Source organism: Numenius arquata, chromosome 1 (genome assembly GCF_964106895.1).
Source record: "Numenius arquata chromosome 1, bNumArq3.hap1.1, whole genome shotgun sequence".
Classification (NCBI taxonomy): domain Eukaryota; kingdom Metazoa; phylum Chordata; class Aves; order Charadriiformes; family Scolopacidae; genus Numenius; species Numenius arquata.
Genome location: NC_133576.1, coordinates 11,849,705 through 11,865,048, shown reverse-complemented (window position 1 = coordinate 11,865,048; position 15,344 = coordinate 11,849,705). Strand labels below are relative to the sequence as shown.

The following is a 15,344-nucleotide window of genomic DNA, read 5'->3' as shown; positions in this document are numbered from 1 at the left end:
TTCAGAAGGGCTTACGATGCCCTGAGGAGCACAGTGGCCTTCTAACTGTGCAAGATTTCAGAAGTGTGTGCTTAGTCTTTTGGACGACAGTTCAACTCCAAAAGAGCCTGTTCACCTCTACAAGGGATGAACATAGTCAGATGTGTTGCACGACACATAGCAGACTTTTCTAGACAGCAGAGAGAGGGCTAGAACAGGCTGTGGCTCTTGTACAGGCAACAAAGTCAGCAAACTCTATTCCAAGGCACTTAGCACCCAGGACTCGCCACTTCCAGCCTCCTCAGGCCAAGATGAAGTTACATGTCACAGTCTGCATTGAACCACCACCTTCCACTGATGAGAGCACAGATCTGAACCTCCACTAAGCCTAGTCATCTGTTACGAAGCAAAGTAAAATTATAAAGCAAATGGTTTCCTGCCGGGTCAGGGAGTTGAATTGGTTCCCCTTTAGGTCAGAGGAGTGTCACACCCAGTGACGCTTCTGGTGGGGCAGGACCGACCACATGGCCTGCAGCAAGGACAGAGGAGTCAGGGTGGGACATTCTCCTTTCAAGAGTGACTAGTCATTGGGTTTACCCAGCCGTTCATGTGTTACTTCAATGTGAGTGCTTGACTGTGAAGCTAATTGCTCTCCAGACAGAGGAGATACCTGAACGCCCTGTGCAAGCTCTGTGGCAGAGGTGTGAACAGGACCTACTCCTAACGCTCCAATCTTGGCTGTTAGTGAAAGCATGTCCTTCATCCTCTGGCCTCTGAATGAAACTGAGGAGTGGAAATCTCACCTGAGAATCACTGTTGCTCTTTGGTTGTTGCAATAGTTTAAACTTACGAAGTAAACTTTATACAGTTTTCACTTCCCTTCTGCTTTAGCCTGGAATAGACCTTTTTAGTCTGAAAAAAAGAGATCTGACATTTTGTAGTATTCTACTCATTACTAAACCTGTTGTAATTTAGGAGAACATTACTAGAAGCTAAGAATAGCTCCAGGCCACAGTGGCCTGGTGGGAAATGCACATTAAGAAATATCCTGTTGCCCTCGGTGACACTTGATTTACGGCTGCCTTTGGTGCAGCATGCAAACGAGGTGTCCCCTTTCAACACCAGTTAACTGCAGGTCATAGCTGCAGCACACCTCACCACACAGTCAACTATCAGGTTACTTCCATTTTGGAACAACAAATCTGTTTCTCAGGCACAAGCAGCCCCAGTAGGACCAGGGCAAGTCCCACTCACCAGGGCAACACCACATTAATTACTGAGCAGCTCTCACGCTGGAGCCTACCCCTCTCCATATGTTTATGCAGTAAAAAACAAGAGGTACTCGGAATATTTGCCAAAGAAATTAAGGATCTGTGACCACACGGTCTGCACAGCTCTTACACTTTTGAATCTATTACCAAAATCCAACCAAATGTGACAGCAGAATCTGGTCTGTGAAAGCTGGCGAGCACTTGGAGAAAAGACACATCAGCTGTCTTCATTTGAGGGGAAGGTGACAGTAGGAACAAAACGCTACCAGATTTGCTGGGCCCACCAGCCAGTGCCCTACAGCTGGGCACAGAACGTGCTGCCTCTTGCCTGCATGAGGGAACAGTGAGGGTGGGAAGGACTGAAGGTGGGTCAAAGCCAAAGAAGATGTTCAGTGGTCTGGGGGAGGCACAGGCACCAGAACCATACTGCAGTCACTCTGCTCTTCATGATACAACTTGTTTCTTTCTTCACAAATAATAATTCTGTCAGAAGAGTTCCCTTGCTTACGGGAAGTTCATGCTTTATTTCAATGTCACTGGAACGCTGGAGGAGCTATCAGTGAAGGAAGAGAACCAAAAATTGGAGTTGTGGCAAGCTGACAAGCAGACAAGTTTGACAGAGCAGTCAAGAGAGATGAAGGCAGCCAGCAAGCTGAAAAAGATGAAAGCTATCCTTGGGATTTGGCAACAAATATTGGACATCTTTCCAACCTTTTGATCCCACACCTGTAACAATGGTGTCAAGAGGTGCTTGAGAAGCACCAAAAATGGGAACACTAGAGGTCTGGAAAGAGGAGAGCTTGTCACTACCTTATCAGCTCTACCCGTCTTCAGCCTTGCCTACCCTTGAAGGGAAGCTGGAAGCAGCAGCACTCAGAACAAGCCCTCATCTCTCGAAACAGGGAGGTGGTGAGCCACCCTTGGCTGGAAATAAACAAAGTCCTCTACACTGCCTGTGAGCCAGTGCCAGGATCTGTTTTGACATGGCACTCTAGATGGTCAGTGCACCTTTGTGAACCACCTCCTGCCATGAGAAGGTCAAGAAGCCCCGTTGAGCAAGCTTCTGCACTGCTCCTGTGATCTTCTGGGGACAAACTAGATGCTCAAACACAGAGCTACAAGTGCACCTGTGTCACCAGTGTGGTTTGCCTCATCTGAGAAGGGGGAGATACCCTAGCATGATAACTGTCTCTAGGGGCACCCTATGTGGAGTCTTCCTTCCAGGTCTTCCACAGTCTCTTGATCTTGCTGTGTTTTCCACAGCTACACTCTTTTCCCTATCTTGGGAGTAAGTCCTCTTTCTCTTACCTCCCAAAGCCTCTCCTCATGTTCATCCCCATTTTATTTTTTTTTCAAACTTTGGAGACAGGCAATTTTATCAACAAGAGCTTTTGTCCTGGGAAAAATACAATATTTACTCTGTAGCTCTGTCAGCACTGCATGTTTGCCTGTCTTGAAAATACCTTTGTTATCTGAAGGACCAGCTGGTCATAAATAACATCATGTAGCCCAGCAGACTAACTACACCTCCTAATCCACCACCTGCCTAAGGCTGATTACCAACAGAGCTCTGGAAGCCATTCCTGGGAACGGCTGTTGGGATCCAACGTGAGATTCCAGCAGATCAGTAAGATGTATTCATTTGGCAATGCATTCTGAGTAAGGAACACTGAGGTCAAAGTCTACTTGCAAATAATGGGAGGACACTCACACCTAGCCCCCACAAAGTGACTAAGGTCATTAAGTGTCTTTTCTGCACGATTCTTCAAGCTATCCTAATGCACAGCCCTCTTTGTCCTAACGCAGAGTGGTAGCCGGGCAATATTTTATAATCCCTGGGACTGACTGAACCTTCAAGTCTAACAAAAAGAAAAAATCAATGCAAGGCCCTGACCCTGGCAGGATTAGTACCCCATGCTGTCTGAAAATTGCTCTCCCCGTGTCAAATGTAGATCTTAGCCCAAGCTGACTGCAGTTCCCTGAAGGGTTTATATGTTCGCTGGTGTAATTCTCACAAACAGCTTCTTGGAAAATGTCAGCGACAGGGTGTGTAAGGGATGCCTAACGCAAAGAGAAAACACATTCCTCTGTCTGAGAGGACTAAGATGTTTTTAGACAGAAATTATGTGCCTAGAAGGTACTGCTGTCCTTATGAGTTCCCTCTGCAATAGAGCACGGAAGCTCTGAGAAAAAACAATGCATATGCTGGGGGTGGGGGGCAAGAAATAGACAAAGAAAATGAGGCATTTTGTTTTACATTGCATTCTGTGCTGAGCACTGACTCTGAACATAGCAAGGACAAGAATGAGTTACTTTTTGTTCCATTAAAGGTTAACTCAAATTATTAGACTCTGAAATTTCAGCGTCAGCAACTTGGAGACTTAAATTGCCTAACTTAGAGATGTAAACTGCCTTAACCTCCTCCGGTTTGTTTGACAGCCCTTTCTGGATGATTAATGGAAAGCTATAAACAGCATTTGCATAAGGATATCTATCTCCTTTGCTGGGAAGAAGTTCCAAAACTGGCTTTGTAAGAGGAACAAACAAATGAGAGTCTTCTAGGTTCAAGCAAGCAAACTGACAGCACAGGTTTCTACTATTTACAAGCCAGCTATCATCAGCCAGAAAGAAAGAACCAGTCCTTACTGTTGACACAGGAGCAGCATTCCTCTCTCTAAGTGACCAACAATCAGACCTTTGTCCCCAGCTCCCCAGGCAGTATTGGGAGCCCCTAGCAACACACACCTGCCAGCAAGGTTGTCCCCAGGGCAGTAGTGTTCCCAGTCTCAATGACACAAATGTGCTTTGTTCAGGAAGGTATCCAGGGTGTCTGCTGCACCCAGGCAAGCGGCAGGCAGCAATCAACAGGTTAGCAGTTGCCCTTCCAAGAAAGTGCCTCTTACTCCTTATCACAGATGTCATTTCCCCAACTATGGGTTGGCAGCACACGTACAAGAACGGGATATACATCCCTCCTCCCCTATGGAAAATGGAACAAGCTCTCCTTCTAAAAATAAAGCCTTGCCAAGACTGCACAAGCCAAATCCAGGAGTTTTGCTGTATTCTGTCTCCTGCTGCTGCTTTTGCCTAGCAGCCCCAGTTCAGGACTGACACCTGCACACTTGCACCTACGGCTCCTACCAAGGCTCAAACTGTTCCCAAATCTTTCCTCTGTGAGCTAGGCGCTCTCCTGGCTCCCGCATCACCCCCAGCAGCACTATGTCCCACACCATCTCCATGGAGAACACACAGACTGGGTGAATGACATTCTAATTCCTGTTCCTGTCAGCGCCATAGCTTTTCCTTGGATTTCCTTCAGATATATTACTAATCCACATTGCTCCTACTTTGCAGGAAGGGTATAATGAGACTGCAGCTTACTTGGAGAAAATATAAGAGTTGCAAACACAGGAGCAGCTCCCAGGAGTGTGACTGTGCTATATACACCACATATGTAACAGTGAGGCAGAAGCCATATTCACGCTGCCAAGCCTTTCCAAGGCACGAACACAAACACTTTGGAATGTGCCTCAGTGAGCAGCTTTGGCCTCTTCAAGAAGGACAGCAGAGACTGTCAATCCTGCAGAAGGAGACACATCTTGACCTTCCTGTGAGGTAACTGCTCAGACTGAGTTTCCCTGTAGAGCCTGACCCCAAGGGGCCTCAAGTCCTTGCAAGTGTGGGCACCAGTACAATTCCCAGAGTTTGCTCCTGTTCAGGCACAAAACAACTTTGCATACACAGCCCTGGGTGGAATATAAGGCACAATTTTATTTTCCCTCATTCCTCTTTCTCAGTTTGCACCCTTCACGATATTGGCAGTGAGGTTCTGCAGTGACAGCGAGGATCCTCATGGTTTGTGCTCATGCAGCAACCAGCAGCAGTGCCCTGGGCTTGCAGGGGCTCACCTGGCTGCTCAGAGGGCAACTGTCCTGAGCAAACTCCTCTGTGAGGTGTCGCTGGGTGGCCCTCCCAAACACTCCGAGCTCTCCTTCACTTGTCCACAGCATGACCAGTGGGGGCAGCCAGGGTGACCTTTGTGTCCATGGCCACAGCCTTGGTACCCACCTGCAAGAGAAGAGGCAACCAAAAGTAAGCCAGAAAATCCCAGTGTGTCAGAGACTTTCAGAGAGTGCTTCAGCCCCAGGATTTCTCTAAGATGTGGAGTCATGTGCTGATGAGACCACAGCACATTCAACGTCAAAATTACCAGGGCTCCTTAAAGAAAGGAGAACAACAGAGGGGGACCTCCTGTTCCAATTGCTGGGGAAAGCTGAAGATTTCCGTCCCCTTATCTGTTGAGTAATGCAAGACACAGGCCTGCAGAGCGCTGCGCCAGCCATTGGTGGCTATGGCCAGAGCTAGATACACATCAAGCACAGAAAAAGGAAGAGGCTGGTTCTATACTAAAACATTGAAAACACACAATGCCACACGCAGGTCAGGGACAGGGAAGCTGGTTGGGATTAAACAAATTAGAGCGTTGAACTCTCATCCTAAATGAGTGAGGCTTTTCCACAGGACAGCATTGGGCACTGTGTGACACAGTTCGGAAGCTCCCAACCTGCCAAAATGGGAACAGGAACAGCATAGCCACAGTGCTGCTTAGCCTCACTTAGAAATGTGGGGAAAGCTGAGTACTCACCTGGTATGGTACCCCCACAGGCACAGCGAGCAGCTTTCTGCCCTCCGCTTGAACAGAAGCTGCAGCAGTGAAACACGCCTTGGTGCTCCCGGAACTTGTTTTTCACCATCAAAGTGAATGGAGAGCCCTGCAGAGGACAAGCCAGCTGAAATGCTGCTGCAGCGGATGCTATCAGATGTTGTGTTTGTGTTTTCAAAAACCAACCAGGTGTTCCTGTCACATCACTAAGTCCAGTCTCAAACTGCTAAGCAGTAGAGGAAATCCTTAGAAAGATTTGAAGTAAACACTTAGAAAAGAAAAGCAGGTAAAGAAGCAGCAGTGCAAGAGAAACAAGAAATGTTACCTTTACATGCTGCCCTTTCACATAGACGCAGACAGCATACAAGCCTGGCTCCTCAGGGCTGTAGGAAATATGGTATGTCCCATCACCGTTATCACACACTGTTGGCTTGACTGCACTACGAAGAGAAAGAAGTCCAAGAGGTCAGTGACTGGCAGAAAATTGCTCTACCTGAGAACCATTGTCTGGCCTAGATTTGAGGTTGGTTCCTTATCCTCAGCCTTGTTCAGCAGCTGTGGGTCTTAAGCGAGCTTAACAGGATGCATGAGCAATGCTCAAGCATTGAGTAGCTTTCACACACACATGCTACTGGGAGCTGCAATAACCATACAAAGGAAGTCACACAAAGCTAGCTGCACTGCAAGGATTTGTAGCTACTCTGAGCTCTGAAAGAGCAGAAGATGACAGACAGTGCACTTGCAGGTCAAATCAACCCATCAGATAACAGCCCTCAGGAATGGGGTAAATTCACAGCTTCAGAGAGCAGTTACCTCCAGAAGAGACCATGAATAAGACAGGACATAAACGGGGCAGGTTTGAATCACTTCAACCACTGTCCCAACAGCATTGATCCCAACTCTTCAGTGCTTTGAGGAGTTCTAGGTCCCTGCTGGTGAACTTTCCCTTTCCAAAGTGAAGCCCTCTGGGTTTCACAAGGAACCCTGGTAGACATAGTGCCAGGGAAAAAGCATCAGCTAGTTACTGATTGCCTGCTTTGGCAAGGTGGAAAGAGGTTTCCAGAGACAATTATCAGGCAGCTGTGTGTAGAGCAAGGTTTTCTTCCTCATCCCCACTAATTAGTCTCTCATGTCCCAAAACATGACAGTTTATACAATCTTCCAGATTTGCAGGCTGTATTCCCCACCCCCCACCATTTCACATCAATACAGCTGCCTACATCATTTCCTGCCATGAACTGTGCAGTGATACTTCAGCTGCTGTGCCTTAACCCAAAGCCAGACAGCTTTCAGCACCAGATGTAGCAACTTCATACACGCAAACCCAAGAAACTTAAGTTAACGTGGCCACAGCGACCTCTACCCCACCAAACAAAATCCACACAATCTTCATGCGCACACCTTCCTACATCATATGTGCACCTAAGGAAGGAAGGTACACTGGAGCAATGTTCTTGAACAATGATGCTCTATTGATAAGCATCTGTGCAGCCAGCACTGTTTCTATATGCCATGTCAACAGTTCCCTAGAGCACGCAGTTTTAGCGTCGTGTTCCTTTTTTCATCGTCATCCCACCAATAGCAGATCCTTGAAAAAGTTACACCATGATATTGCTCCAGCTGCACTGTATGTACTACAAAACTGAAGAGATGTTTTTCTTAAGAACTGACCCCCCAGTTGGTTCTGCATTTGTGCCTGACTGCTTTACATTTACAAGCGTGGCCTGGACACAGTTACAAAATACTTTTTTCTGTTTGGTCATTTTCATTGTGGAAACACTTAGGAGCCCTTCCACTTAGGAGCCCAAGTGCAATCTTCCCTGCTTTTGCTAGAAAACCTCTGAACATGTTAAAGTTGCTCAATGCTTGCAAATACAGAAGAAAGCACAATGAAGTCCTGACACAGATTCTTTCTCCAGAACATACACTAAGCACTTCCATCAGCTGTCAGAGGCTCCTGGGCTTAGTGAACGGTCTGTTGGAGTTGGGACAGTCATTCTGGTGTTGTTAAGTTTTACGTTCATTAGGTATTAACAAAAGCAGGAGCCCTGAGTGTCTACTGGCAGGGGTTGGAAGCAACAGTTCACTCTGACAATGCATAACACCCACTGAGAGCTGAATCCTTTAAGAAGTCCCAAATCACTGAAAGATTCAATACAAATCTGACCCAACACTGTTAAGATCCACACAGCCAAATAAAACCAGTAAGAAGCACTGCTATACTGGTGGGAAGAAGTGCCTTTTCCCCTACAGATTCTGACCCACATGCTGAAGCACGTCCTCCCACCTGCCCAAACAAGGAGGAAACCATGATAAGGGAGGCAGAAAGGCAAACCCAGTGACTGGGAAGTCCACGGATAAAATACCCACCAGTCCCTCTTGTCCTTGTGGGTGATGGTGACCTGCACAGCCTCTCCTCCTCGCCCCATCTGCTCCCCTGTGGTGTCACTGCACAGCAGCGTAAAGCCAGTCAGCTGGTTCTGACGGGTACTGTGGAGATCTGCAAGGTAGAGAAACAGGACCAGAAAGGATTCACACCAGTACAACTGCCAGCTCCCAGCTATTTTGCAGTGTTGCAGTCCCCATCAGAGCACAGCCAGGACTTTGCTGCTGGGGTGTACAGCTCCTTCCACTCACAGCAAAAAGTAAATATATATGACCAGGGAACAAGAGTGAACAGCCATAAATGCTGAGCGATGTTGGGCAGGCTTAGCCTGAAGCTCTGCGTGGATCAGGGTGGTCTTCCTGCCTGCCCCTGTGAGCCCAGCTGGCATCTTCCCAGAAGGCCTCAAGGTGCACCATGCAACCAGGAGGGAGGAGGAACAGCCCCGCTGTGCAGTGTGGAGCCCCAGAGACCTCAGCACTTCCAGTTTGGCATGGAAGGGATCGAACAAGCCCTGGGTCTGTCTCATCTGCCCTGTCCAGGCCATTACTGACCAGAGCTGCCTGTGCTCTGTGGGCAGGTCTGAACATTATCTGGTTGCTGGCCCTGCTCCAAGTCCTTAGTAAGCAAATATCCATGAAACCATTCATGCGAGTTATTCCCATGGCAATCTCAGCAGAGGATGTAAGGGGAATGAACCTACTCGCTCAGCCAGAGAGGGGATCTGCCTGGGCCCATGCTGCAGAACACCTGGGGCCACTGGAAGAGCATCACATCCTGCCATTGCAGGTGCTATTCCCATCCCCCGACTAAGCTGTAGTCTTTGGCCTAAGGGCTGCTCTTCTCACACCTCAGCCCCATGCTGAGGTCAGTGATGTTGCAGAGGCCAGCTCCAGTAGGCTCTGTACATCTGGATGGGGATAGCTCTCTGGCTAGGCCCTGCCCAGCACAGCTGCCATAGACACTCAGCAAGCAATGCTACCTCTGGCAGGGCTCTACCTCTGCCCCTAGCCAATGCCTGGACAGCAGGGAGCCAACAGTGCCTTAAGCTGCACACCATGTGGGTACAGAGGTGACTTCAGGGAGAAGTGCTGTACAGCACCCCATTACCTTCCCCAAGCAGGGTACATCTGGCTGGATCAACCACTTTATTGAGAATGGCCCCAAATAGTTCATAGCCACGACACTGCCCTGCCCTCTCCTGGGGAGAAAACTGGATCCTGTCTTCCACACTGGGATGGGTGTTGTAAGCAATGCTGTTCAGCTTTGCCAGCCGGCTTGCTACCACCCCTTTGGTGATAAGGATCTCCAGGTCCGAGCCACTTGTCAGCAAACGTTCCGTGAAGTCCACGCCTGTTCTCATGTCCAGCAGCAGCTGCTGCAGCTGGGCCTTCCGCAAGTGGAGCAGGTTTTCCTTCTGCACCTTCAAGTCCTCCAGCTGCTTCAGCAGCCGGTCCCGGTGTTCTTCTATTGCTTTCACATACCCACTGGCAAACAGACAGATCTCTGCAGCCACAGCCTCCATGCGACCGCGGACAGCACTACCCATGTCATCAATCTGGTTCAGCACACCCTCTAGGGTGCCCATGTGCTGCTGGGTGCTTTTCAGCAGCTCCCGCAGGGCGTCCCCATGCCTGTGGATGACATTGCCAATGAAGTCATAGGGGTGCTGCCGGTGCCTGTCTACAACGCAATCTCGGCACACAGGCTGGTCACACTGCTCACAGAACAGCCTTAGCCTCTCTGTGGGATGGGAAGGGCAGAAGCGAGGCTTCTCGGCCTGGCTGCAATCCTTGGTGTTCTCCAGCTCCGTCACAGCATGAGAGGCCGTCTTCTTCTGTCTCCTAGAAGGGAGCAACCACATGTCACTTCATGCGTGTTGGATACGAAATGTAAACATCCAATACCCCTTGTGAACGCCCGTCTATACAGACTGCAAGTCACAGTGTGCACTGCTCCGTCCTGTCTCCACCGAAATTCACTCTGCATGAAGGGACTTCTGGTCTCCTAAGGACAACACTCCACATAAAAGAGGACAGAATCTGCAAGCAGCTCGTTAGAGGCTGCTCTCAGGCTCCCAGAGTGCTGTCAGCACTATTTTCAGACACAAGAATTCTGTAGCCCACCATGTCCACACACAGACTGGGGAATGGGCTGCCAGGATGCTACTGCCAGCAGCCCCTTCACGGAGCCTGACAGAAGTGGAATAGTTGCAATTACCCCCCGAGTCCACTGTGAAAAAGGCAGCAGGAGGGCAGTGAGCCCCGCAAAGTGACAGCTGGCAGGAGGCGTCTCGAAACAGAATTGCTCACAGTCACCTCTGGAGAGGAATGGGAGGTGCCAAGCTCCTCAGCCATCAGCCCAATGATTTTCAGCAGCTTTAAATTCACTGAGGAAAATGAGCTCTAATATCCCTAAGGGTAAAATCTAGCTCAGGCCACTGCCAGAAGACAGTCTGTGGTAAAACATTTAATATTCTGAAAGTCAAACTCCATTTCCTCTGGCCAGGTTAGGTCCTGCTCGGAGGAGACCAAGGATGGGACACAAAGAACCTGTTATGATTCAGACAGCCACCGTGTCACAGGGCAGCACTAGAATCTTTCCATTTTATGGTATTTTGGGCACTGGGAGCTAGTTAGTGAGCAGGATGTAAAAGCCTTTTCTGCTTCCTTGTCTCCTGCACTAATGACTTCTGGCAGTTGCGATGGGAGCTCCAAGCCATAACCAAAGAAATACTCCAAGGACCAAGCTCTATAGAGTTGCTCTGGCAACATAAAGCAACCTCATCACAGGGCAGGACATGGCCCTTACACTACTCTTTTTTGCTTCCCACTCATCTCCCTTGGGTTCAGCACGTTTTCAAAGCCTCCAAGCATTATTTGCACAACACCCTTCAAATTCACACTTCCCTGTCTTCCACCTAAGACCTCTCTCAGTTATTCCAAAGAGCACGACAGTAGCACTCAGCTCCATAGAAATTTTCCCTACACACCAGGAAATAATTTCAAAATGGTTTTCCTTGGCCCTTGTTCTGCTCTGCCAGCAACTAAATCAGGTGCAAGCCTGCAGACACTAGTGGCATGAAAAAAATTATATCAGTAAATAAGGTAGGAAGCAGGTTCATCAGGACAAGTTTTCTACTGCTTTATACCTTCCACAGTTATTTCTGTCAGTGCAGTGGGCTGCTATTCAAGGTCTCAGTTTATCACTCTTCAGCAGCTTGCATGGGGTATGAGGCATTAGCTAATCAGAATGGTATGCTGAAAATTACAGCCCCGAGTGGAAAGGTAACTAAGAGTCTATGCGATTTTACCACTGGCACCAGTATCTGCAGGGGGGCAGGGCAGTGAGGAATATGCCTCAGTTTTTTCTGGGGAGAGAACTTGCTAATCAAGTGGAAAGAAGCAGCAAACGTGGAGGGAATAGGCTGAGCTGATTAACCCAGGCTAAGAGGCTTCCCTGACTATTGCTGAGTGTTTTTCTGACCCTGCCTGTCACCTCCTTACTTGAGAAGGCCATTCAGACTTCTTATCACTAGTGTCATGGTGCTGCCTGTCCTTTGCCCTGCTCACTGGCCACTGCGGCCAGCTCCTCTTCAGCTCCTACCTCTACTGCAGTCACCTCTTCTTCCTGCCTTACTGACATGACCCTCTCTCCGAAGTACACAGCTCTCTTCTGCTGTCAAGTCTTCAGTTTTCGTGTATTCCAACAGAACTAAACCCTGCAACATCAGGTACACTGCAAAGCAATAGTGTTACTGCTCTTGGCTCCCAGCCTCACAGAAATGCTGAAAATGCACACAAGATAGATGGACACAACAATTAACAGGCAAGCACATGGGTCAATCATCAGGAGGTAGCAACCATACAGGAAGGCTAGTGTCAGGACTTCCACTTATTCCCATTTCACTTCACCTAAGGGTGCCTTTGCACATATGCACAATAAATGTTTCTAGAGGTCGAGAGAGGCAGATCAGCAGCTTAACTTCCCCGTTTTCCCTTGGGAGATACGCCTTCTCCAAAGCGGGACAGCACAACGCACAAGGCTCTTGTCCTGCTAATACTCTGTCTGCATCCATGTCTGTTGGAGTGCTCGAGTGATGCTAAACCAAGATGCAAACGAGCAAGTGGGCACTGCCACAGGCAAAGGGTGGCCTGATTTTGGACTTAATGGCATCACCCGAACAGGACGGACTGACTGACCTACTGCTAGCAGCTTGCTCGTCCTCACCTGAGCACAGAGCATCTGCCAGGGAGGATAAAAGCCCACTAGGGATTGAAAAAACTGGAAGACCTGTGGGTTGACCGCTTTGGCTAGCTCTGTGGGAGTCCCTGCCTGCTGCACCCACCCACTCCAACAGCCCGAGAGGGGAAGGCCGCCCCACGCACCCCGTGGCGAGGTTGCCCCGCCCGGGCCGGACCCCCTCGCCGCCCCCTCACCTGTGGGCCTGGCAGCAGAAGAGGCACAGGTCGGCCTCGCAGGTCAGGCACCGCCTCACGGCCGCCCCGTCGGCGCAGAGGTCGCACCCCGCCGCCGCAGCCGCCGCCGCCACCGCCCCGCCGCGGCTCAGCGCCAGGTAGTCGGGGGTGAGCTGGCCAACGCCGCCGGGCGGCAGGGCCACCTCGGCGTCGCACACCGGGCAGAGGACGCTGCGGGCGGCGGCCCGCCCCGGCTCCCCCAGCGGCCCGAGCCGCCGCAGGCAACGCGCGCACAGCGAGTGCAGGCAGGGCAACAGCCGCGGCGAGAGGCAGGGCTCGGCGCACACTGGGCAGAGCGGCCCGGACGACATGCCGGCGGCCCGGCCGCCACGGCCCCGCTCGGCAACGAGGCTCCGGCGAGCATCCCCGCCCCGGCCGTTAACGGCCCGCCGCGCGCCGCCCCCTCGCGCCGCCCCCCGCCGTTGGGCGCCGGCTGCCCCGTTGCTAGGGGCGACGGGCAGGCTGTTGGTGGGCGGGGGGCGTGTTGGGTGTCGTGCCCGAACCGGCGCTGCCCGCCTGTGTGTGAGGGGCGACGGGTGCGATGGCGGCCGGGGGACCCCGCAGAGGGTCTCCTCCGACGGGACGGGCAAAGACGGGCAGAGGGGAGCCAAGGCCACGCTTTGTCCCCGTCCTCCTCGCCGGGGCGCTGAGGAGCCTCTCCCGCCGCCTGTGGCACCTCCTGCCTTTTGCCAGCCGGTCATCTGGGAAGCGGCCCACTTCCCCACCCCGCCGCGGGAAGATCATAGAATCATAGAATCATAGAATGGTTAGAGTTGGAAGGGACCTTAAAGATCATCGAGTTCCAACCCCCCTGCCATGGGCAGGGACACCTCCACTAGAGCAGGTTGCTCAAAGCCCCATCCAGCCTGGCCTTGAACACTTCCAGGGATGGGGCATCCACAACTTCCCTGGGCAACCTGTTCCAGTGCTTCACTACCCTCACAGTAAAGAATTTCCTCCTAATATCTAATCTAAATCTCCCCTCTTCCAATTTAAAACCATTACCCCTTGTCCTGTCACTACATCTCCTGACAAAGAGTCCCTCTCTGGCTCTCCTGTAGGCTCCCTTCAGATATTGGAAGGCTGCTATGAGGTCTCCCTGGAGCCTTCTCTTCTCCAGGCTGAACAACCCCAGCTCTCTCAGCCTGTCTTCATAGGGGAGGTACTCCATCCCTCTGGTCATCTTCGTGGCCCTCTGCTGGACCCATTCCAACAGGTCCGTGTCCTTCCTGTGTTGAGGACTCCAAAGCTGGACACAGTATTCCAGGTGGGGTCTCACGAGCGCAGAAGGTCTGTGTTTGCAGTTCTTCCAGCTCAGAACTTCACCTCCCGGAGGCCTCTGGCTGGCCTTTGCAGTCGATCTTTGCCGACCCTTTGCCAGCATGCCCCAGTTGCCTGCAGGCGTTCATAGTTTTCCTTCTGATCGTCAGTGAACTTGCTGAGCAGCCGAGGAGCAGTACGGGTAGAACTTCCAACAGAAACAGTGCAGCACAGCCAGGCTTCTCCATGGCTGCCCATGGAGGTCGGCTGAGGACTGTGTTGGTTCACTGTGTCTAGGAATTACGAATATTGTAGGAGGCAGGATTTGAAATCAGAGTATCATTAAAGTCCTACGTGAAGATCCTTGGATGTTGATGGTATCTACATGATTGCTGCTGTCAATCCGATTTGTGAGCTCCTCAAAAATGAAATTAGATATTTGTTTTTTAAAGAATGCTCTTTTCTGTGAAACCATGTTGACTAGCACTAATGATACTCATATAATGTGCTGCATTCAGCCCTTAATGACTGAACTTTGTACCAGCTTCTCCATTAGTTTGCCTAGGACAATGCCTGTCTTACCTGTCCTCTCCTTTTGAATACCAACGTGACACGAAAACCATTTGAGACTTCTGGATTTGAAGTCCCCTAAATTGCATTAAAAATCAACAAGGAAGGGAGATCTCCAGTCAGGTTTTGTTAAGACTTCTGAGTGCAAATTATCTAAACCTACTGATCTGTAAATACTTAATCTGCAGCGGATGTTAACAGCCCTCCGATGCATAATGGCTTGACAAAGACACCGACTTCTTTGTGCCGTGCACTCAAACATTTCTGCATCTTTTATGTTGCAATATAAGATCCAGGTTTTAGACAACAATCAAGTGTTTACAACCTTGAAGCCGACTAAAAAAGAAAGACGTTCTAGCAGCCTCCTTCAGATTAACTATTAGCGAGTGAAGTGGTTGCTGTGGGGGTTAGAGAGGATAAAAGTTGCAGTAATTGTGAGACAAGATGACTTGATAACGATATTAGACATTGTGGCAGAGAGGAAAGACTGGTTCTTTTAATCACGCTGGTGGAAGGAATAGCAAATGACACTGTAAGCGTGGGTGTGGGAAGAAAACGGGAGAAGAATCGTTAACTTTGCCCTTGCGCAGAAAAGGCAAGCTACCTAGAGAACGGCAGCCTCTTCCGTTGCTGCAGAGAGATAGTGAAATAAGCCATGGCTGGGAATTGCAGAGGAAATCTGAGGTTCCACCCCAGGTGATCTTATCTGATCTGATCGTCTGCCCTAAGGTTGATCGGGT

General features: G+C 50.1%; 1 protein-coding gene across 1 annotated transcript; it reads right to left on the bottom strand.

Moving 5' to 3' along the window:
• Positions 1-5,002: 5,002 nt before the first annotated feature.
• Positions 5,003-13,085, bottom strand: TRIM45 (tripartite motif containing 45). The gene is made up of 6 exons (XM_074152632.1): positions 12,736-13,085; positions 9,407-10,140; positions 8,284-8,413; positions 6,239-6,353; positions 5,896-6,022; positions 5,003-5,318 (listed from the first exon to the last, which is right to left on the bottom strand). The coding sequence occupies exons 1-6, from the start codon at positions 13,083-13,085 to the stop codon at positions 5,167-5,169; spliced, it is 1,608 nt and encodes a 535-aa protein (XP_074008733.1). The 3' UTR covers positions 5,003-5,166.
• Between the last annotated feature and the right edge of the window lie 2,259 nt (positions 13,086-15,344).